Genomic DNA, 22,980 nt, shown 5'->3' on the forward strand with positions numbered 1-22,980 from the left:
TTAGAAATTTCCACATGGTATCAAAGCATTGCAGATCACAGGAGGACTGAAGGCACCAGTAGAAATCTGAAATTTGCGGCAGTAGCAGCTGTCCCGAGACACAGTGTTGTTCCAGAGCAGAAGTAGCAAGAGAAAAAGTGACGCAGAGCCTGCGTCATCATTTCGAGCCAGGAGGAGGCCCGGCGCAGAGGCAGAGGGGCAAATCAGACCTATGCAGTGCCTGGTCATCTTTCTCAACCAGAAAGGATCGACATTGTGGCCAAGAGGAGCAGATTTAGACTTTGTCGAGATTGCCTAGAGCCTGAAAGGCTCAGTTTCTTCAATTGTCGGGGTTTGGGGAGCTGTGGGCAGATTGGATTTAAGAAGATGGTGGAACATTGTTTTTGTCGATACAGAACAGTGCCTAAGGAGACGGAACCAAGGTAGAGGGAGTCACTACCTCAACGGATTTCTAGCCAAGGATTCCAGATCCGAGTTGCAGTTGCAAGGAGGATTGGAGAGGAGCGGTTCGACAGCTGGCCAAAGGATTTCCAGGAGGGAAATCAAGACTTAGAGGGAGATTTCCAGAAGGGATGTCGAGACTCAGAGGGAGTCCAGAAGACGAGCTGAAATGGCAATCAGTTGATTAAGGGATCAGGACAGATTGGACGGAGCTTCCAATTTTGTCATCTGGAAGACCAAGATCCTGGAAATCCTGGACAGACATCGCATCAAGGACTATGCCTTGAAAACCGTGGCTATCCCAGTTGACCCAGCTGAGAACGAGAAGTATGAGGATGCAATGGCAAGGGTGAAGTGCATGATCCTAGACGGGGTCAAAGATCATGTCATACCACATATTGCTGAGAAGAACATAGCAAAGGAGATGTGGGACGCCCTGACCATCTTATACCAGGGCTCTTCCGTGCAGCAAAAGATGTTATTGGAGAACCAGCTGCGATCATATCAGATGCAGAAGGGAGAGCAGATAGATCCATTCCTTCTCAGGTTGCAAGAGATTCGCGACCAGCTTACTTCTGTGGGGTCTACACCAGATCCAGAATTTATGGTTAGGACTGCCCTGAATGCAGTCTTCGAGGAGTGGGAGACATTTGTCCAAAGTATTTTGGGCAGGGCTACTCTTCCCGGTTGGGAGGAGATGTGGGCAGCTCTTCGCCAGGAAGAGATCAGGAGGATGACCAAGGCGGGGAGTAGTGGCAAGGGAGGTCGAATCAAGAAAGAGGAGGATGCGGCTCTAGCATCTGCGGGACAGCAAGGGAAGAGGAAGAAAAAGGACATCTCCAAGGTTAAGTGCTTCCATTTTGGGGAGCTGCGACATTATGCATCCCAATGTCCCAGGAAGAAAAACAAGGAAGAGGCTTCTGATTCAAAGGCAACTCCAGCTAAGGCGGAGAAAGAGGTCGAGACTGATGACGATTATGCCATGAGTGCTCATGCACCTCTAGAGAAGAGGTGGGGAGACATCGAGTTGTAGTCAGGAGGACTACATGCTAGGGGCAGGATCCTTGAGGTGCCCAAACTCTTGGATCACATCCGGCTATGGAAGCCCTTAACGATAGTAGCATGATGCCATGTGTCGAGTGGAGCAAAGTGTAGTGGAGCAGCAAGGCAGTGCTTGGGTGCAGAAATCTGAGGCAACGCAGTGAAGGTTGCAGCACTGTGAGGAGCACAGAGGTATATGCAGCAGCGCAGTGGCAACGGAGGGAGCACAGGATAGTAGCAGAGGCAGCTTCAGCATCACGAGGCTTCCATACTAACTGGGATGTCAGTTTTTGGGAGAAGTCAGTTACTTACTTCTCGGTAAGTGAGTTGCAGTGCAGCAGTTAGCAGTGGCAGTGCTAGGGGCTGCATGGGCAGCATGTTGAGAGGGAGTTGCAGTACAGATGTAGCATTGGCAATGGCAGTGGCAGTGGCAGTGTCATGGGCAGCAGTACAGGAAGCAGCAGTGCAGGGGATGTAAGGCAGCAGACCAAGCATCGGCACAGGTACCAGCGCAGAAGATCAATTTGATGTTTCAATGGTGAAACATTACTAGAGTACATTCCTCGCTAAGAGGGAGTGTTGATTTTTTGTAGCATCAGATGTGCGCTAGCCATGAAAATTGGTGGAGAGACTAAGGCACATGAGATCTCCAAGACCCAAAAATCGTTTAGGGAAATTCCACCTGGACGGAGAGATATTAAAATAATTAATATTTTTAATGGGATTCCTAAGTATAAACTTAGGAAAATTAAAATAGTAATGTGTATTAATGTAATATGGGTGAGAAAGTTCTAAATAATGAGGATCAAGCCAAATCTAATCTTAGCCGTTGATTAAGGACTTAATCTCAGTCGTTGAATCGTCAACAAGAAAAGTATAAGAGGAGGCTTGAGGGTCAGTTGGAGACACACCAAGTTGATCAAGAATTCGATTTTCTGGGGCAGGGTTTGCTGAGAAATCGAGTTAGTGATCTGTTGCAGCGAGGGGCAGTTCGGCAGAAGGCCGAGAATACATATCAGAGAGGCAGAGAAAGTGTCGGAGAGACAGCGCAGAGCCTAGGAAGGCTGACGCAGAGGCTGAGGAGGCCAGCGCAGAAGACGCAGAGGGCCAAGAGGCTGATGCAAAGAACCAAGAGGCTGACGGAGAGGCTGCGGTGGGCTGAAGAGGCAGCGCTGAGGAACTTTCGTGGGGCATACTGGGAGCTAAGAGGTAGACGCAGAGTAGAAGAGGGTGACGCAGTCCCTGGAGGGTGACGCAGTTCCAGAGAGAAGCTTGGAGCAACTTTCACTATCCAGCTAAGGAATTGTCTAAGTTGTTGTGGGATCAATCATCTGGTTGTTGATCAACCGGAATATCCGTCTCTGAAGAGAGGTACTTCTGCCCAGGAAAATCTTTGACGGGTGAGCCATTTCTGGCACCCTAGTTGTATTCAGAAACTACATAATAATAAAACCCTCATATCTACTGCACCGGTTTCAAGGAAAATTTTAAGGATGGAAAATTTTCTTGAAGTTTAAAACATTGGCGAATCTCACTAATCCCTAATATGCAAATTATAAATGTTTATTGATATATTTGTAAAATTAATCAAATTTATAATTATTTTATATATAGTCTCTATATAATGTTGGCGATTTTTAAGGTAAAATAATTTTATATTCTAAAATTTGGGCGAATCATCTTTTATAAAATTGGAAATTGGCGAATCTTTTTTGTGGAAAAATCCTGGAAAATTAGCCCACTGGGCGAACATTAGCCCCTAAAATTTTCCATGACCGGTTTTCCTGCATTGGGTTTTTCTAGAAAAGATTGTCCAAAAATAATGGTATCCCTTGAGTGTTTGTCTCAGTTATTTCAGTTGTTGATCTGTATATGTGTGAAGGTTGCATTTGTGTTTATTTCGATATTTATATTTATAAATAACTTGTTAATGAAATGAACAAGTAGAAGATAATAATCCAGATAATGCAGTAGGGATTTCTAATGTATCAGACTTAGAAATTTCCACAGCATGTTCATTGTGAAGGAGAGCTAGAGCTAAGTGTATGCAAGAGAAATGTGAGAGCAGGTGAAGAGTAGGAGCAAGGGAAAAGTTGGAGCAAGTGTGAAGGACAAGATCTAATCAAGAGGAGGAGATCTTCAAGGAAAGAGCAAGAGCACTTATACTGCAAGTTGATCAAACATCGGTGACTTTATCATTCTCATTCTCTCTCTCCCTCGGTACTATGTTGAAAAATTAAAGAAATCTAATATAAGAAGAATCATTTGGGTTTTCCCCTTGTGGATTTTTCCCTGGTCATTGGACCTAACTCTCAGTGTCTCATATTTGTGTTTGGTTGTCTTCATATAATCCTTAAATTTATGTTCTATCTACAATTGTTGATCTGAAAAGTTGTGAATAAGAAATCTGCATTCTAAGTAATTGTAACAGCATAGTACATTTAGTTTTCTGCAAAGTAAATTCAACTTGCTACAAAGTACATTCAGTTTTCTGCAAAATACATTCAGCGTTCTGCAAAGCACATTCAGTTCCATTCAATTTTCTGCAAAAGACATTCAATTTTCTACAAGTACATTCAGTTTTCTACATAGAAATTTCAATTTTCTGCTTTAAAAAAAATAAATATCCATATAACTTTCAAATTTTAACATGGTATCAGAGCCTTGGTCAATACAGGTCCAAGGATATTAGAGATCACCTAAAGAGACCCCACTTGCTGCCAAAGTTTTCTTATTAAGATGACTTCGTCCTACTTCAAGATAGAGGAGAAGTTGAATGATGCTTCAAACTTTGGTCTATGGAAAGAAAAGGTAAATATCACTCTTGAAGAACACGAAATTCTTGAGTATGTTGAAGACACGATAGTTGATCCACCTGAGAATGCAAGCACTGCTATCAAATCCAAATATAAAAAAGGTGAAATCAAAGCTAGAAAAATTATCCTTGATTCTCTTAGTGATCATCTCATTACTTATGTTTCTAGTTTGAAAAAAGCTAAAGAAATGTATGACAAACTAATTGGCATGTTTGCAATTAATAACTTGAACCAGATTATTGCCTTGAAGAATCAACTGAAGGACATCAAGATGAATAGAGGAGAGACAGTTCAAGCATATTTCCTGAGAATGACTAAAATCAGGAATCAACTGTTATCAGTTAGTCAAGTTGTACCCGACAAATAAATAGTGTTGATTGCACTTGGAGGCCTTTCTCTTGTTTGGGAGACTTTTATCACCACCATTGGCAATATCAACACTATTCCCATATTTGATGAGCTCTTGGGAAAATGTATCTAAGAGAAAGCCAGAATAATCTCCAGAAGGAGAATTTCACATCATGAAGAAGGAGAACGTACTACATTTTCAGCCTATGGCAACAGAAAGAAAGGTAATAAAAATAATATGCTTTCAAATCAAATAAAAAGAATCTAGACATGTCAACAGTTAGATGTTTTAATTGTCAAAAACATGGTCACTTTGCTAGTGATTGTAAAGAAATAAGGAGAGCACCTAGATTTAAAATCAAATATGATTATAGAAAAGACTCTTGTGAAAATCAAAGAAAAAGGCATCCTAAGAAAACAAGAAATACAAAATATAGAAATAATGCAACAGAAACTCAATCAGAGTATTTTATTGTTTCTGATCTTTCTAGTTCTTCTTCTGCAGATTCATTTGATAGTTGGTTAGTTGATAGTGGTGCTTCCAAACATTTTACTAGTTACAAAGAAGCACTCTCTAATCTAGTTGAGAGGGAGACTAATTTAAATGTTATCCTTGGAGATAATTCTGCTCACCAACTTAAAGGCTATGGTACAGTTTCATTTCAATTAGATGATAGAAAATCTATTTTTTGCAAGAAGTTTTGTATGTACCTAGTTTGAAAAAGAATATTGTATCCATATCTGCTCTAGAAGATAAAGGAATGAAAGTTGCTTTTATTAATGGAAAAGTTCTAACTTGGCCTTTGAACTCAAGTATGAGAGAAGCCTTCACTCTTGGATCAAGATGTGAAGGGATTTACAAAGTCAATGGTAAACCCATTCATGCATTGGTCCATGATATCGATCTTCAGTGTGAGCTATGGCATAGAATATTTGCTCACCTACACTACAAAGCCTTACCTCATGTAAGGAAGATGGTTTCTGGAATGCCTGAGATCAGAATGGATCATGAAGGAGTTTTCCTAAGATGTGCAAGTGGAAAGCATATAAAGGGACCATTCCCTTCAAGCAAAACAAAAACTAGTCAGGTACTTCAACGCATACATTCTTATTTATGTGGACATATGCATGTTACTTCTCTTCATGGCTACATGTATTTCATGATTTCTGTTTGATGATTTTTCTCGCAAGACATGGATATTCTTTTTGAAAAAGAAAGGGGAAGCATTTGACATGTTCAGAGATTTCAAGGCTTTGATTGAAAATCAAACTGGAAAGTTGATCAAAGCTTTCAGATCTGATAATGAGGGAGAATTCACCTCCAATGATTTTAATTATCTTTGCAAAGACACCGAAATAAAAAAGAAACCACTGTGCCATACAATCCACAACAAAATGGTGTGGCTGAGAGGAAGAATAGAACCATTATGGAAGTGGTCAAAGCCATGCTGCATGATCAAAAGCTACCAAAGTTTTTGTGGGGAGAAGCTGCAAATACAGCGGTTTATGTGCAAAATAGAACTCTTCATCAAGCCTTAAACAATAAGACTCCTGAAGAAGTCTCCACTGGTAAAAGGTCTGAGGTGAGTCATTTGAGAATCTTAGGTTGTCTTGTACACTTCCATGTTCCAAGAGAAAAAAGGAACAAGTTGGAAACTTCAAGTAAGAAAGGTACGTTTGTTGGTTATTGTGAAAATTCAAAAGCTTATAGAATTTATGTACTTGGTCAAAGAACTATAGATGTTAACAAAGATGTAACATTTGATGAAGATACAGCTCTTAGAAAAGCAAGAGACTCTCATCCTCCCACCATTGCTGAAAGACAAGTTGTTAATGAAAAAGAGGTTGCATCTGAGTCTGAACTTGAAAATGAGCTTGTTGATAATCCAATGGTTTCCATTAATCCTCTAGATCCTCCACCACGTGATCCTCCTACCAGAAAGAGACCACTATGGTTGCGACATACCTTGCAAGATGCTAAACAACATCTTGCCCCAAGAGGAACGTTCAAAGAAAGTAAGAATCCAAGTAAGTTTCAAGGGTATGTTGTTGCCAAGAGCAACATCAATCAGGTAGAACCATGCACCTTTGAAGAAGTTGCAAAAGAACAAATCTGGAAAGACACCATCACTGAAAATATGAGTACATCATCCAAAATGATGTCTGGGAAGTGATTCCTAGACCTCAAGGTAAATTTGTTGTCACTTCCAAATAGTTGTTTAAGATTAAACATGGTGCATATGCTAGTATTGAAAAATATAAGGCTAGATTTGTAGCTAGATGATTTTCTCAGAAAGACGAAATAGATTATGATGAGATTTTGCACCTGTAGCTAGATATACAAATATTCGATCTGTTGTTGCCTTAACTCCTAGCCAGGGATGGACTCTTCACCAAATCAACGTGAAAACGGCTTTCTTGCATGGCTTCCTCAAAGGAAGAGGTATTTGTCGAACAGCCACAAGGTTTTGAAGAGCAAGACAGGGAAACTCATGTACGCAGACTGAAGAAAGCCTTATATCGGCTAAAGCAAGCTCCAAGAGCTTGGTATGCTTACATTGATAGCTACCCGATAAAGCTTGGTTTCACAAGAAGCAGTGCAAACCCAAACCTCTACATCAAGACAATCCAAGGTATACCTTTGATTTTGGTATTGTATGTTGATGATTTATTCTTGACAGGAGGAGAACCTCTTATCCTCCAATGTAAGAGGGAGTTTGTTGATTTGTGTAGCTTGGGAGGTACTCCAAGCCCTAGGGTTCAAGGTTTGGAGGGCAAAGCACCACAAGGGCAGCTTGTGGGCTTGGAACGCAAGCATGGGGTTTTGCACCCATCGATGTTTGGGTCAAAACTATGATGAATTTGAGCTTGAGAAAATTTGAGGTGATAAAGCTTGGCGAGACAATTCCAATGCTCCAGAGTCCAAAGATCACTCAAATCGAAGCTCTAGAAACAAAGTTATGAATTTTTGAAGTTGACTAGTAATTACTGGTTTTCAAGTCATGTAGGCTTGATGTGAAATTCATCCAATAGATGGGCCTCTTAATGAATTAGTGAAGCCCTCATTCTGTGTATAAATATGAGGTGTATTAATGTTATTTGAGCATCCAAGTGAGAGCAATACATTCTCCATCGAGCTCTGAATTTGGAGGCCTAGCCATAGCAAGAAGAAGGACTTGGGACAGCGTGCAAGGAGGCCGACAAACAGTGTGAAGGGATTGTGTTTGAGGCTGAGTTGCTCGACAGGAGAGCGGACTCATTGCAGGACTGTTTTATGGGTTAATGCAGATCCGAGAAGGGTTGTTTCAAGTGTGGATTAGTGCAGGGAAGGCAGGCAATGAAGGCCGAGTAGGAGAGGGACAGAACAAGGTTATCTTGAGGTTGCTTGAGTTGTGTTTAAGGGAGGTCGCAGCTACAGCTAGTTGTGTGCTAGGCCACAGGGCATAGCCAACAGCTAGATGCCCTTTAAGGGCAACATCCAGGTGGACAGGCCTAGCAAGGGGCAGCGTGGGTTAAGATGTGTCTTCCCTTGGAGAACCGCAGCCTTAAAAGGCTCATCTTGTTGACTATGTGTAGGGTCTAAGGCAACGTTGTGTGCCCTAACCAGAGGTGCAATGACAGCAAAAGGACAGCAGTGTTTTGTGGAGGTGTGTTGGGTCAAAATATTGACCAGATTTGGATCGATTTACCTTGGCAGCCTGTGGGAGATAATTTGAAGATGAGATTAGGTGATCATGTGTCTTCATCGGAGCAAATCTTGCAGCGACGTGATTGGATACCATTGATCTGATTAGAGGGCAGTATGTTGGCTACCCAAAGTAGCCCTAGAGCAGCAGACAAGATGGACGTTGTTGGTGCGCGATTGGGTGAAGTATTGCAGCCTTATGTGTTGGTCTTTGATGGACAAAAGAGGCTACTAAAAGGCAGATTGGAGCTCAGGAATTAAGCCTACCCAGAGAACAGTTGTATGAGCCCGTGTTCATTGTAGAAAAAGCGACTTGCAGCAGTGATAGGTGACAACCCTCTTGGAGTCTCGATGTGTAGTGGCCTTCATGGACTAAGGCACTACTAGTGAGCAGTATGGGAGAGAAGGACCGGCAGGACAAGATACAAAATCGAAGTTGCGCAACGAAGTTTGTCATTGTATCTTGTATACCATAGACTGTTGTATTATTCAGATTTGGTTTAATATAACAAAGATTGGGATTGTACAATTTTGTTAAAAACCGTGTATATTTGTGCATATGTGATTTATTGCTTTATATTTCCGCTGTGCGAAGTAGTTTATGGTTGAGATTCTTCGTTTTGTAGCGTCAGTGATTTTAAGACTCTAACCTAGACCCAAGGTCGTGGAAATTCAACATGGTATCAGAGCATGTCTAAACTACTTTGGTAGTAGGTAAATCAAATTTGTGCGCAGCGAAGTACAGCATGAGAGGGAGTTGGTGACATTGTTAGTGAAGGTTTCACAATAATGTCGAAATTGCAGGCAGGTTTCCGGTATGAGGACAAGTTGGAGGGGTTGTCCAACTATAGTCCTTGGAAGGAAAGAATCAAGTTGGTCTTACAGGTCAACAGGCTTTGGGAGTTCGTCGAGAAAGAGATCAAGAAGTCAACCGACCCTAAGGAGCTGGAAATATATGAAGATTTGGATGCAAGGGCGAGATTGATCATCCTAGATGGTGTGAAGGATGCCCTAATACCTCATTTGTCCGAGAAGAACAATGCACATGAGATGTGGATGGCTCTTCAGAATTTGTTCCAGAATAAGAACGAGAACCGGGTATTGGTATTGGAGGATAAGTTGAAGTCCACCAAGATGATAAAGGGTGAAAGTGTGACCTCGTATCTGACAAGATTGTCTCAGGTCAAAGATGAGCTTGTTGCCATCAGTGTGACTATCTTAGATGGAGATATGGTAAGGATTGCCTTGAAAGGGTTCACTGAGGAATGGAAGCCCTTCATCAAAGGAATCGTTGCCAGGGAGAAGCTACCAGACTGGGATAGGTTGTGGGATGACTTCATTCAGGAAGAGTTGCGAGACGAGGATCTTCATCCGAAGAAGAAGGCTTCAGATGATGACATGGCACTTGCATCACAAATGAAGGGTAAGAAAAATAAGGACTTGAGTAAAGTCAAGTGTTTTAACTGTGGCGAGATGGGTCATTTTTCATCGAGATGTCCAATGAAGAAGAAGGGAAATGATGAGAAGAAGAAAGGAAAGTAGGTCATCGATGTTTCCACTTCAGTTGAGATAGATGATCTCTCTAGGAGATTGGAAGAGGAGGACTTTGCTATGATTTCTCATTTCTCGCAGGGTACTATCAATGAGGATGGATGGTACGTGAATAGTAGTGCGACGAAGCATATGACAGGGTCACAGGAACTTTTTGAGACTCTAGCTGAATGGGACTCAAAGTTGCACATGGTGTTGGGCAACAAGAGTCAGTTGGAGATCCGAGGATCGAGTGTTGTGCCATTTAGGATGGAGACATGACGTATGATGCGGGTCCAAGATATATTGTTTGTACCAGGACTCAGATATAGCATGATTTCCCTCTCGGTTAAGGGGTTTGAGGTCTTGTTCCAAGATGGGAAGGCAAGACTCGGGCCCAGAAGTCCAATAGGATTGTACTCGGAGTTAGAGAGCATGGTCTCTACAGGTTGATGGGCAAGCCTGTGGATCATGGGAAGAAGCAGGTGGAGCAGGTGTAGGTTCCAGAGAAGCAGGAGTAGGTGAAGGTGCAGGTGCAGGCTTTTGAGGAGCAGGTACAGGTTCCTGAGAAGGTCCAGGTTCCAAACACTTAGAGGGAGTCTAATTCGAGAGGGAGCTTGCAAATTCAGAGGGAGACTCTACATCCCAAGAAGAGCGCATGGTTAGTGGGAAGCAAGGGTACTTACAACTGGCAAGAAGGAATCATGGAGAGAGTGGAAGACGTTACAAGATAAGAAGAAGAAGCAGGGTGCTTCCAGCAATGATAGTGACACTTCCGAGAAGGGTGTAGTTCACCATACAAGGATTGTTGTGATTATGAGCGCCACGAGTTGGGCAAGTGTTGCGAGCAGTGATAATGATGACTAGAGACTTCCTAATATTGGAAGTACCTCCCTCGCTAAGAGGAAATGTTGATTTGTGTAGCTTGGGAGGTACTCCAAGCCCTAGGGTTCAGGGTTTGGAGGGAAAAGCACCACAAGGGCAGCTTGTGGGCTTGGAACCCAAGTATCAGGTTTTGCACCCATCGATGTTTGGGTCAACACTATGATGAATTTGAGCTTAGGAAAATTTAAGGTGATAGAGATTGGCGAGCCGATTCCAACGCTCTAAAGATCACTCAAATCGAAGCTAGAAACGAAGTTATGAATTTTTGAAGTTGGCTAGTAATTATTGGTTTTCAAGTCATGTAGGCTTGATGTAAAATTCGTCCAATAGATGGGTCTCTTAATGAATTTGTGGAGCCCTCATTTTGTGTATAAATATGAGGTGTATTGATGTTATTTGAGCATCCAAGTGAGAGCAATACATCCTCCATCGAGCTCTGAATTTGGAGGCCTAGTTGCAACTAGAAGAAGGACTTGGGACTATGTGCAAGGAGGTCAAGGAATAGAGTGAAGGGCTTGTGTTTGGGGACGAGTTGTTGGGCAAGAGTGCGAACTCATTGCATGATAGTTTTATGGGTTAATGCAGATTCGAGAAGGGTTGTTTCAAGTGCGGATTAGTCCAGGGAAAGCAGGCAGTGAAGGCTGAGTAGAAGAGAGACAGAACAGGGTTGTCTTGAGGCTGTTTGAGTTGTGTTTAAGGGAGGTTGCATCTACAGCTAGCTGTTGTGCTAGGCCGCAAGGAGGCTGCATCCACAGCTAGTTGTTGTGCTAGGCCGCAGGCCATAGCTAGCAACTAGAGGCCCTTTAAGGGCAGCATCCAGGTGGACAGACCTAGCAAGGGGCAACGTGGTTTAAGAGGTGTCTTCCCTTCGAGAACCGTTAAAAGGCTCATCTTGCTGACTATGTGCAAGGTGGAAACCAGCGTTGTGTGCCCTAACCAGAGGTGTAGTGATAGCAAGAGGATAGCAGCGTTTTGTGGAGGTGTGTTGGGTCAAAGTATTGACCAAGTTTGGAACAGTTTACCTTGCAATCTATGGGAGCCAATTTGAAGACGAGATTGGGTGATCGTGTGTCTTCGCCGAAGAAAATCTTGCAGTGACGTGATTAGGTACCATTGATCTGATTAAAGGGCAATGTGTGTTGACTTGTGGTAGCATCGGATGTGCTCTAGCCATGAAAATTGGTGGAGAGGCTAAAGCACATGAGATCTCCACGACCTAGAAATGGTTTGGGAAATTCCACCCGATTAGAGAGATATTAAAATAATTAATATTTTTAATGGGGTTCCTAAGTCTAAACTTAGGAAAATCAAAATATTAATGGGTATTAATATAAAACTAGGTGAGAATGTTATAAATGACATGGATCAAGCCAAATCTAATCTTAGCCATTGATTAGAGTCTTAATCTCGGTCGTTGAAGACTCAACAGGAAAAGTGTAAAAGGAGGCTTGAGGGTCAGTTGGAGATACACCAAGATTGATCAGTCAGTTCGATTTTCTAGAGCGAGACTTGCTAAGAAAATTCGAACAAGTGATCTAAGTTGTAGCGAGAGGCAGTGAGTACATAGCAGAGAGGCAGAGATAGTGTCAAAGGGTTAGTGCAGTGATTGAGGAGGCTACGCAGAGGTAGCTAGAGACTACGCAAAGGTTGAGGGGCCTGCGTGCGTGACACAGAAGGCCAGAGAGATGACACAGAGAGGCAAAGGGCTGACGCAGGGGGTTCCAGAGCTACGCAGAGGCTAGCAGCGCTGACGCGAAGCCTTAGAAAAGAGCCAAAAGGATTTTCATGGGGCAGACTGGTGCTGAGAAGCTGAATATCTACTTCTGAGAAGAGGTATTACTGCCATGTAGAAATCTTTGTTGGGTGAGCCAGTGTGGCACCCTAGTTGTACTCAAGAAATCTGCATAATAATAAAACCCTCAGAACTGCTGCACTGATTTTCCTGCTTTGGGTTTTTCCGAGGACGATTGTCCAAAAATAATGGTGCCCCTTGTGTGTTTGTCTATTATTTCAATTGGTGATCTGTATATGAGTTGAGGCTGCATTTGTGTTTATTTTCAGTATTTATATGAATAAATAACTTGTTAAGGAATAAACAAGTAAGTGAAATAAACCAGATAATACAGTAGGGATTTCTAATGGGTAACATTTAGAAATTTCAACAGTGTGTTGGCTACCCAAAGTAGCCCTAGAGCAGCAGATAAGATGGATGTTGTTGGTGCGCGATTGGGTGAAGTATTGCAACCTTATATGTAGTTCTTTTATGGACAAAAGAGGCTACTAGAAGGCAAATTGGAGCTCAGGAATTAGGCCTACCCAAAGAGCAGTTTGACGAGCCTGTGTTCATTGTAGCAAAAGTGACTTGCAGCAGTGATAGGTGGCAGCCCTCTTGGAGTCTCGATGTGTAATGGCCTTGATGGACTAAGGCACTACTAGTGAGCAGTATGACAGCAAAGGACCAGCAGGACAAGATACGACATCAAAGTTGCGCAATGAAGTTTGTCATTGTATCTTGTATACCATAGACTGTTGTCTTATTCAGATTTGGTTTAATATAATGAAGATTGGGATTGTACATATTGTACAATTTTGTTAAAAACCGTGTATATTTGTGCATATGTTAACCACTGCTTTATATTTCCGCTGTGCAAAGTAGTTTATGGTTGAGATTCTTGGTTTGGTAGCGTCAGTGATTTTAAGACTCTAACCTAGACCCAAGGTCGTGGAATTTCAACAGAGTTAGCTTATGAATTTGAAATGAAAGACCTTGGTTTGATGCATTACTTTTTGGGTCTAGAGGTCTGGCAAAGCCCTAGTGAAATTTATCTTTCTCAAGGAAAATATGTCGTTTAGCTTCTTGAAAGATTTTCTATGGTAGAATGTAAGTCCGTGCTACTCCTATGGCAATGAACTTTAAGAAATTATGTGGCAAAGTTGTAGGACCTAATTTAGCAAATCCCACTTGTCCTTTGTGTCGAATGCATTGGCTTGATGAACCCTAGGTAAAAGGGGGCTCCAAGTCTCGCTTACATTCTTAGTAAGAGTGTTTGGGTAGGGCTCCCTATCTCCTCCTGAGATTCGGAAAGTGTGGTTCCAGGGTGTGCACTAACCCTCCTCTGGCAACCCCCTTAAAATGAAACCCGGTATTTGCATTTGGAATCCGTTTATTGTTTCCCAACTCCTTGATGAGACTTTCCCTACATCCAAGATTTGTAGATGCTTGATTTCCACCAAAACCAGTGCTTTTTTTTGCATTGGCCCCCCTGTCTCCATACTAAAAATATTTTTTCCTTTAAACTTTTCTCGTTAACAAAGGTTTAATGGGCCCAGTTTTATAAAGCTCTAGATTGAAGTTTTGAAATGAGGACCAAAACACACAGAAAATAATATGTAAATGAGGAAAATGCGGGTCCAACCTATCCCTTCAGTTGACAACGTAACTGTGGGTCTGACTTGTTCCTTCAGCTGAAAATGAAACTCAATATTGCCCTCACTGTGGGCCAGGCTCCTCCAACTAAGACGAAAACCCAATGCTGCCCTCACTGCGAACCTCACAACCCGCAGCAATACCACCCAGCACTCCTCATGTCCCTTCACAAGAAGTCCCTATGTGTTCCATCCTTGATGGAAAAAGGAGCAACTAGAGGGCAAATTGTTTGGTCCAAAGTACAGTGACACAAAAATGAGTTGTGATCATTGACAGTGGCAGACTATGGACTCACAGAACATGGTGGGAAAGAACAGGTCTTCAAAGTAGGTTCCGCAAACGAAAGCAGGGAAGCCTTCTAATTTAGAGGGAGCAGTTGCAACAACAGATACTTGGTAGAGTTGAAGACAGATCCAAGTGGACGAGGTTCTTCCAAGAACACCTTCCTCACTAAGAGGGAGTGTTGAAAATATTAGCGAGAAAAGGGTTCCTTGATTTGTGCCTTAATCATAGGAGCCAGAACAAGTTCCTTCTTGTGCATGACTCAAGTTCCTATAAAGTAGGAGATTTCCTATAAATTTGGAAGAGTTCCTATAATTTAGGAACCTGCCCCTGAAAATTAGGACAAGTTAGGATGCAGTTAACTGATGTGTTGAAATTGAAAGTCGAGTTCTTGATTTTCTAGTGTGAGTTGATTGAGGAAAAACACAAGTGATTGAGTTTCAAGTGGTTGACTTGAAATAGGACTAACTCAATCAATCACAAAATTCCTTAATTAGAAAATTCACTAAATTTAACCATTTCAATTGCCTTTAAAAGGAGGAACGAAGGCACAAGTTAATCATTGTTTTGGTAAGCACGAGTTGGTGAGACCAAACAATAGGAAGCACAAGTTTGTGCATGGAGCTTGTGAGAGGAAGAATGTGTAAGAGAAGTTTGTGCACAGTTTGGTAGAGGCCAGCAGAGATCAGCAGTCTTTCAAAGGTTTCAAGCTTAGATCAAGCAGGAAAGACTAGTGTGTCTTTTAGATTGAAACAGTTGTATTTTGTAAGAGATCAATTGCTCAGTTTTTGCTATCAATAAAATTCTCATCAAGCAGAGGGTTTTCCCAGTTGGGTTCCCTAGACAAATTCTGGTTTTTGAATTGTGTGACTGTGCTTTTATTTTTGTTCCTATTCCGCTGCATCTAGTAGAGAAATTCAGTGTTTATGTGAGAAGAAATTTTATTTCAGATTGCTCATATCAGCAGATCAGAATTTCGTGGATTTTCTACATCGCCCTTGACCATTGGCACTGGTATTCGTATCCTTCCATCACCCTAATTTCCTTTTTTAAACCATTCCAGTCACCAGGGTTACTTGTGATATCACCTTGCTCAATATTGGCTAAGCCCTAGTGATCTATCGGGGATCCCCCCTCGAAGCTAGAGAAGATCCATCCTAAAGTGGCAAGGTAGGTCGTCGAGGTGACAGTGGGTGATCTACCCAAGATCCACTCAGATTGAGCGGTGTGGTTTGGAGCTTTCATCACTTTAACGCACAACACACAGAGGTAACACCCATAATTCCTAAATTTTCCCAGAGTTGACGTCATGCAGCTATGTCAACAAATTTTGAAGTCTACCAAGTGAAACAGTAGATGTTTATTTTCTTTGCTTTCTTAGGCAATCATCCCTGGGATGATTAACTGGTCGATTTTAGAATACCCTGGCCTAAATCCCTACTCATCATTTGACTCATAAATTACTCTGCCCGTAAGCTGATTTTCTTTTGAGTAGTGCCAAATAAGTTAAGTAACTGAGAAAGCATCATTATATTAATAAAAAGTTCAAGAGCCCTTCATGTCTTCAGCATTATGTAAAGGAATTTTTAGGCCACCTATATATTTATCAAAAAACCCCAAGACATGGTCAGGTAAAGGTAGAGAAATATTTCAATACATTTGCTTGGATAAACAGGTAATTGACAAGAGATTTTCAAATTACTGAATTGCCTGAAGGAAAGAAACACAGAGGAACGTACAAATTTACTAATGTGGCAACTTTGTGAGAAAATTCACTACCATCCCTTATAAATGACCAATTAAAATTTACAATATATAGACAACAAGAAAGCTTACTGATTCAAAAATGAAACCTAACATATCAGAAAGGTTTCAGTCAATCCAAACGTATAAACAAATCAAAAATAACCCCTACCCTTTTTTAACCTAGTTTATAAGTAAAGAGTGGGAAACAACACAAATGACTCCTCATCCTTACGTGCAAGTATTCATATATCTTCATAGAAGCCTCATTTGCCTCTTCCACGTACTCCCTGTCCAAGGAAACACACACAAATATAATGAATTGTCTACGGAAATACCCATTTTTTCATGCCTAAAAGTCAAAACCATGAGAGCAAAAGAGGTAAATCAATGGCATATCAACTTGACAATCATTGGACGATAATAGTTAACTTACCTTTCAGGGTGGGTGTTTCTGCAGAGTTCTGCAGAGTCCACAACAGTGCATACCTGTTATAAAACAAGTTTCCATTGTAAGCCATTAAAAAACCTTAAAAGAAACCATACAACCAAATGCAATGTGTATGCAGGCCATAAGAATAAACTATGCTAATTAAGGTATGGATATACTAATATATTAGCTATAACAGATGCTAATCACTCACATTAAGTTCAAAATGTTGAGATCACAAACAGGAGAGAATGGAATGGAATGGAACTAAAACACAACCCAAAATCATGCAGGAACAAAAAAAGAAAAGAACAAGACTAAAGAAGTGTGCTAGGGCTGAACCAAAAGTGCTAAACACGAGATGTAAAAATGCAAATATAATAAGATAAGATAATTTTATTAATGTCCAATGAATGACCATAAATAGGTCAATGGGACTGAAAGATACAACCAGTACGAGTACAATGTGGGAGTGCAAACACAACTCCTAAAAATGCCAAAGCTAAATCTATGATAAAATGAAATGAAGTACAAAACAATTCAAAAATAGGATAGCCTCATAAACATGTATATAAGTGGATCATGTAGAATTCTAAGTGAATAAGTCCAGGGAGGTCTATGACGTCAATAATGCCAGAGTCTGATAGCCAGCAACAAGGGGGGTGACAGTGGCACTGGCTCACTATCGGAGTCCCCTGGATCTAACGAGGAGTCTAGTTGCATGATCCCAGGGGGGATGTAGGAGCGAGGGATACTCCTAACATCTAAGGCCAAAGGAAAGAAGCTCTACATAAGTATCTGGTTGCTCCGTTCATGCCGATAAGGAACTTGTCAGGGGGGAGGGGGGCTTGTTCGGGAATTGTCTAGTACTGAACCCTCTGACGCTCTAGGCGTAAGTAAACTATTGTGTTGTTCAACACCTCTACAACAGTCTCGAGGGGGTATCTGTTGGCTGCCCAAAGGGGGGGGCTGAATGGAGACCCGAGGTCTCACTACTTGTTGGATAGTGTTGCCATTGATGTCAACCCATGGAGTTGATTGGATTTGACTTTGACTAAAAACACCATCCATTGATGTCAAATGGTTAATGAACCTTTCTTAATAATTGTCGGATTACATCAAGTTGGCAGCTACATTGTTGGATGGTTGAAAACCCAAGTCCTAAGGTTTGGGTTCCCTAGACTTAGGATGTACCCCAACTTTGTCGAGGATTTTTGAAGGATCAAATCATTGATTTTGGGTTGAAGATCTATGACATTAGATTCTCCTCGAAAAGATCTTTCTGTTGATATGTGGTATGTCTCAAGAGACCTCCTGATTTGAGAAATATTCACTTTTGAAGTCGGTAACCCCACTTTTTGGGCTAAAACCCCAAGGGGTGGTGACATGGAAAGGTTCCATTGGTTGAGGGCACTTAAAATTTAAAATCAAGGATTCATTGCATAGTTTAGTGGAGATATCATGATGGTTAACAAGCCTCTAGGCATCTATAATTCTTAAATCTCACTAAAAGCCTAACCAACACACTAGTCCTTTCCTTAGGGTATAAACAAGCAATCTTATAATACTTATTAAATGAATTAACAATACTTTAAGCCTTAAGGGATAAATCCCCTCCAACGTCTAATTTAGAAGCCCTCAAAAGGCCTAATCAAAAGCTATAAAAAGAGATCATAGGTCTTCCAAAACATAACAAACATAACTTATCATCTCTCTCTGAAATTATTCAACTTTTTTTCTGAGGCAGCGAAATTTTCTGAGGAATTTCTAAGGCAAACAAATTTGGACTTCTGTAGCTTTATCTTGGAGGACAGTTTCTTTGGAGTGGCTACTACAAAAGGAGGTTTGAGTAAGTCATGTTCCTATCCTTTTAAGTTTCTGGGCATTCATTAATCTTGAACAGACCTTGGGCCCTCATCTAGGGCACAAACTTTTGAACAGTTCAGTGAAGTATCACAGTGTGTTAGGGTTTGGTTCCTTTTATATTTTGATTGGAGTTAAGGGATTAGTTGGGCTCTTGTTAGGGCATCCATTTCCAGCCACTACTTCAGACTTTCAGCCCTCTGTTATGGTATCCATTTCAGGGAGGTATGTTGCATTAATGTTCTGTAGCCGAAGTCATTATTGCACCAATTCTCCTATGGGCGGGAGTCTCCTGCAAGTAAGGCAGAGGTTGTAGCATGATTGGCTTGTCATCTTGCATAGACCTTAAAAATTCATCATACTGTGGAAAGTGCTATAGGGTTTCATCAGTTGAAGGTTTTGTGTGCATCTGAAATTAAATAAGGACGCAAATCTGAATGTTTTGATTGCTAGAAGGCTGTAGCATTTACAATTTGACACAGGTCCAACTTAGCAGCATCCTAAGGATCTTGCATCTTAACAAGCTTTTTGATTGATTCCAAGGATTAGTGATTGTATGTGTCATTGAATGTAGTATAAAGAATAACTAGAAGTAAAGAGCTACCCTTGTCCATATATGACATTGAATTTCACTATAAGACAGTGGTTGTAATCTCATCATGCATCAGTGAGTAACTTCAGAAATCAAATGCACTAAGCCAATTATTGATTAAGCTCCTTGTTGACAAACCTCTCATTACAATTCTAAACCAAAGTACAGTGACACCATGATATGACTTTAGTATATTGACATTTAATCTTGACTGTCCTAATAAAACAGTGACCTTTGATGAATAAACACTTGCTAACTGTCCTAGTATAACAGTGCAAACAATGACAAGACCTGGCCTATTGTCTTGACTTTGGCATAGTAGTAACATACATGTATGGTACATTGATGAGATTATTTTATTTGACAGCAATGCATAACAATATGATTTGGGAATGATATCTAGAACCAATGATACTCTAACCTTATGTATGTAGCAAGAGTTTCCTGAGACTGCAATAGTAGACAATGGCATTGACTATGACAGAACATCTTGGCTTAACATGTTACAGTGACACCTACAGCGTTACATTGATCCTATGCACATGAACAAAGAGCATTAACATTACTATCTTAACTATAGCAGTCCTTTAGTCTCTTGACAGTGAGTTGAAATTTGACTTGACAGTGATATAAAATGACATAGAGTGATATAGATTGACATTGACATGATGTATTTACTTTGACCTGACATTTAGGACAGCAAGTTGACACTTAGCCATTGATATGATATCTTGACCTTGACAACAGTGAAACAGTGACTTATGTCTTCTGGGAATGTACTTGTGATGACCAAGATTCTTGTCTTGACAAGCATGTCGTAGCTTGCCTATTGATGTGATGTGACAGCATTTATGTAACAATGTTACAGTGGGTTTGTGACAGATTGATTGATTTGGTACAGTTTCTATAGTGATCAGTTTAAGCAGTGACCAGTGATTGTGCAGTGCAATGGTTCAGTTGAGATGTGCAGTGGCCTACATGAGCAGTGACACTCAGTGATGTGCAGTTGTCAGTGATTTGGCAGTGGTTAGCTTTGTGCAGTAGGTTTTGGCAAGATATTCATATTTGAGCAGAACAACATAATCTTCTATACAACATTCTTATATTGATTCAGAACGCAGGGGGATCCAATCTGAAAATTGTGAAACATGGGCTGCTTGTTGATTAGGGTGGCAGGGTGGTGCAAGGTAGGTGATTGGAGTCACCTTCAAGTTGTGGCCTGAGAACACTTCAGGGTGGCAGGGTGGTTCTAGGGCAGGTCGTAGCCTGCACAGGGCATTGTGGTGTCCTTTCAATTGGGGCTGATAAATTACAGGGCGATGAAGCATCCTTCCGACAGCAGTTAGTAAACAAGGTGTTGGGGCACTCATCAGGTTGTGGCCTGACTCAGAGGGCACTGGGGTGTCCTTCTGGTTGGGAAAATTGGAGGCCCTAAACGACGTTTTTTGGGAAAACTGGGAGCAACATGGGTCCAAGGACTGATGTTGCTCATCCAAAAGTTGTAGTCCTCAGATAGATCTTTCTAATGAGGTATTGTGCGCGTCAAACGGAGATCGTATGCCAAAGTTATGACCTCGGGAAGTTGATGTACCAATTTACCCAAACAGGGCCCATAGTTTGGCGCTTCATCTCCTAGTGTTAGGTTTTTGGATGTTGAGGGTTTTCCATGGTTTCTCAGCAATAAATAGGCCTTCGAACCTCATTGTAAGACAGTTCAGAGGCATGTAACCGCCACATCTCTCCTCAGAGATAAACTACCATCGCCCAAGCTAGTTTATTTCTATTTCTGTTGGTAAGCATATTTCAGTATTTTACATTAATGAAATGAAGTATTATTTCTGCTGCATCTCTGTATTTATGGTTATCTCTGTAATTTGTTGCGTTCCTGTTTAAATCCGGATCACTTTGTGAGTGAAGCATTGCCTGGGAAGACATCTGGCCAGCACTTTGTGTTGATGTCTAGGTCCTAAAGTTGGAAAAGGAGGTGTTGGTTATAGAGCTTTGTTTTTGGATACACACCTAGATCCCTGGGTTGATGGTTAGTAAGTAAGCCTAATGGTACCTAGAGAGGCTGAAAGCTTGAGTCCATCTTAGTCCCACATGGATAGATTGCCCTAGTCAGGAATCTAGTCCATGGCATTGAGGTCCCTAAAGTTCTTCATGGTTCATATAGTTGAGATCTTCCTTGTACTTGTATATGATGAATACCACCCCAGTTAAGAGGGAGTGTTGGAAAATGTTACTAGGTTCGGTCTTCATTAAATGTATTTGAGTCATCTTGTAATGTACTTGTCAAAAGAATAAAGAAAAGAATTTTTATTATTATTATTATGACTTATTAAAGCATGGATTTCATGCTCAAGTCATCATGTTTTAGGTCAAAGTCCCCATTGAGGAGTTCTAGGATTTATTCTGAGTTAATAGAGTCATTGTACTTTTAAAAAGACCCTTCTTGGGTTTTTGAATCATGTAAAAAGGTTAAGTACTGAGTCAAATATGAATTATGTTACCTCCACACCAAGTCGACCTTAAGATGACCAAGTCGACCTCAAAGAGGGCTATTCGACCTCACCAAAGGACTATAAATGAAGTAGTTCTTGGGCTTTTGAATCATGTAAAAAGGTTAAGTACTGAGTCAAATATGAATTATGTTACCTCCACACCAAGTCGGCCTTAAGATGACCAAGTCGACCTCAAAGAGGGCTATTCGACCTCACCAAAGGACTATAAATAAAGTAGTTCAAATTCCATTTGAAACACTCTCTCAACAAGCAAGTTTAATATCTCTTGAAGTTGGAAAAAGTGTGAAATAGAGGAAGGAAGAAAAGGAAGTGTGAGTTTGGTCTAGGAGAAGAAAAGGAGGAAGATCGAAATTTTGGTGCATCTATCTCTCTCTCTCTCATGCCCTGGTTTGGAAGATCGAAGTTCTCTTGTTGATGTCATAGCCAGTTGCCCGCATATTACTACTGCCAGATCAAAGTATAGGTCGAAGTTGTTGGTGTTGGGTGTTGCTGACTCAGGAAGTTGTATTGGACCAAAATTGACGTCTCCAAAGCAAGGTCAAAGTTGTTGGGTCGAAGAAAGTGTTGTTATTGCTGCTAGATCAAGTAGGATCATCTACAAGAGAAGAGGAAGGTTGACTTGGCGTAGAGGAAAGATTGTGTCAAGGTCTAAAGTCTTGGAATATCTCCAGAAAACTATTGAAGGGAGAATTATTGAATGTGTTTTCCCCTAAAGAGGGGTTTTGCCCTGGCTGTGAGCCTATATCTGGTGTTCGTGTTTTATGTGTTATTGCTTTGGTAATTGCTTAATGAACTAAAAGAAAGAAAATATAAAGAAACCTAATAAGAAATCAAGAACATCACAAGTAATTATCAAGTATAAGAAAAGCTTTCTACCTTTCTGATTTTCTAACATGCCAGACACTATAAAAGCTAAAGTTAGTCAATGTTTAACAGCCAAGGACTTTTGAAAAGGCTCCATGATCTCTACTCAAAGGAAGATGCAATCCAAGAGCGAGATAAAGTTGATAATAACCATCAAGTAGCTCCACAGCTTGAAGAATCCAACAATAATGAAGAACAAAAATATGGAATGGACATGAAAGAATTATTGACGAATGCTTTTTGTGATCTTAATAAGGCAAGCGAGGAGAATAGGGTGCTCAAGGAAGAAGTTGCTCTATTGAAACTCCAAGTGCAAGAAGCAGAGTAGAAAGAAAAAAGATTGGGCAAGTCAATTAAAGGAATTTGATACAGCTATTGCAGAAGTAGACAGGCTCAAGAAAGAAAATGAGACACAAAAGGAGCAAATATAGGTCCTCAACAGAGAAATAGAGCAGGCCACTATTCTAAAACTACAAATTGAAAAAGTAGAAGAAAGAAGAAGATTGTTGAA

At 40.9% G+C, this 22,980-nt stretch overlaps 1 protein-coding gene across 1 annotated transcript in view; it reads right to left on the minus strand.

The window, feature by feature from the left end:
• The window catches only part of LOC149244909 (Zincin-like metalloproteases family protein), a 515,093-nt gene that overhangs the window by 424,024 nt on the left and 68,089 nt on the right, over positions 1–22,980 (minus strand). The window contains exons 3-4 of the mRNA XM_089457599.1: positions 16,635–16,687; positions 16,434–16,488 (exon numbers count right to left, since the gene is read on the minus strand). Coding sequence (XP_089313725.1) covers positions 16,434–16,488; positions 16,635–16,687 — 108 coding nt within the window. The remainder of the gene's footprint in view (positions 1–16,433; positions 16,489–16,634; positions 16,688–22,980) is intronic.

The sequence above is a fragment of the Pinus tabuliformis genome, chromosome 7 (genome assembly GCF_031772625.1).
Source record: "Pinus tabuliformis cultivar Carrire ecotype Pingquan chromosome 7, CPIR1, whole genome shotgun sequence".
NCBI classification, from domain to species: domain Eukaryota; kingdom Viridiplantae; phylum Streptophyta; class Pinopsida; order Pinales; family Pinaceae; genus Pinus; species Pinus tabuliformis.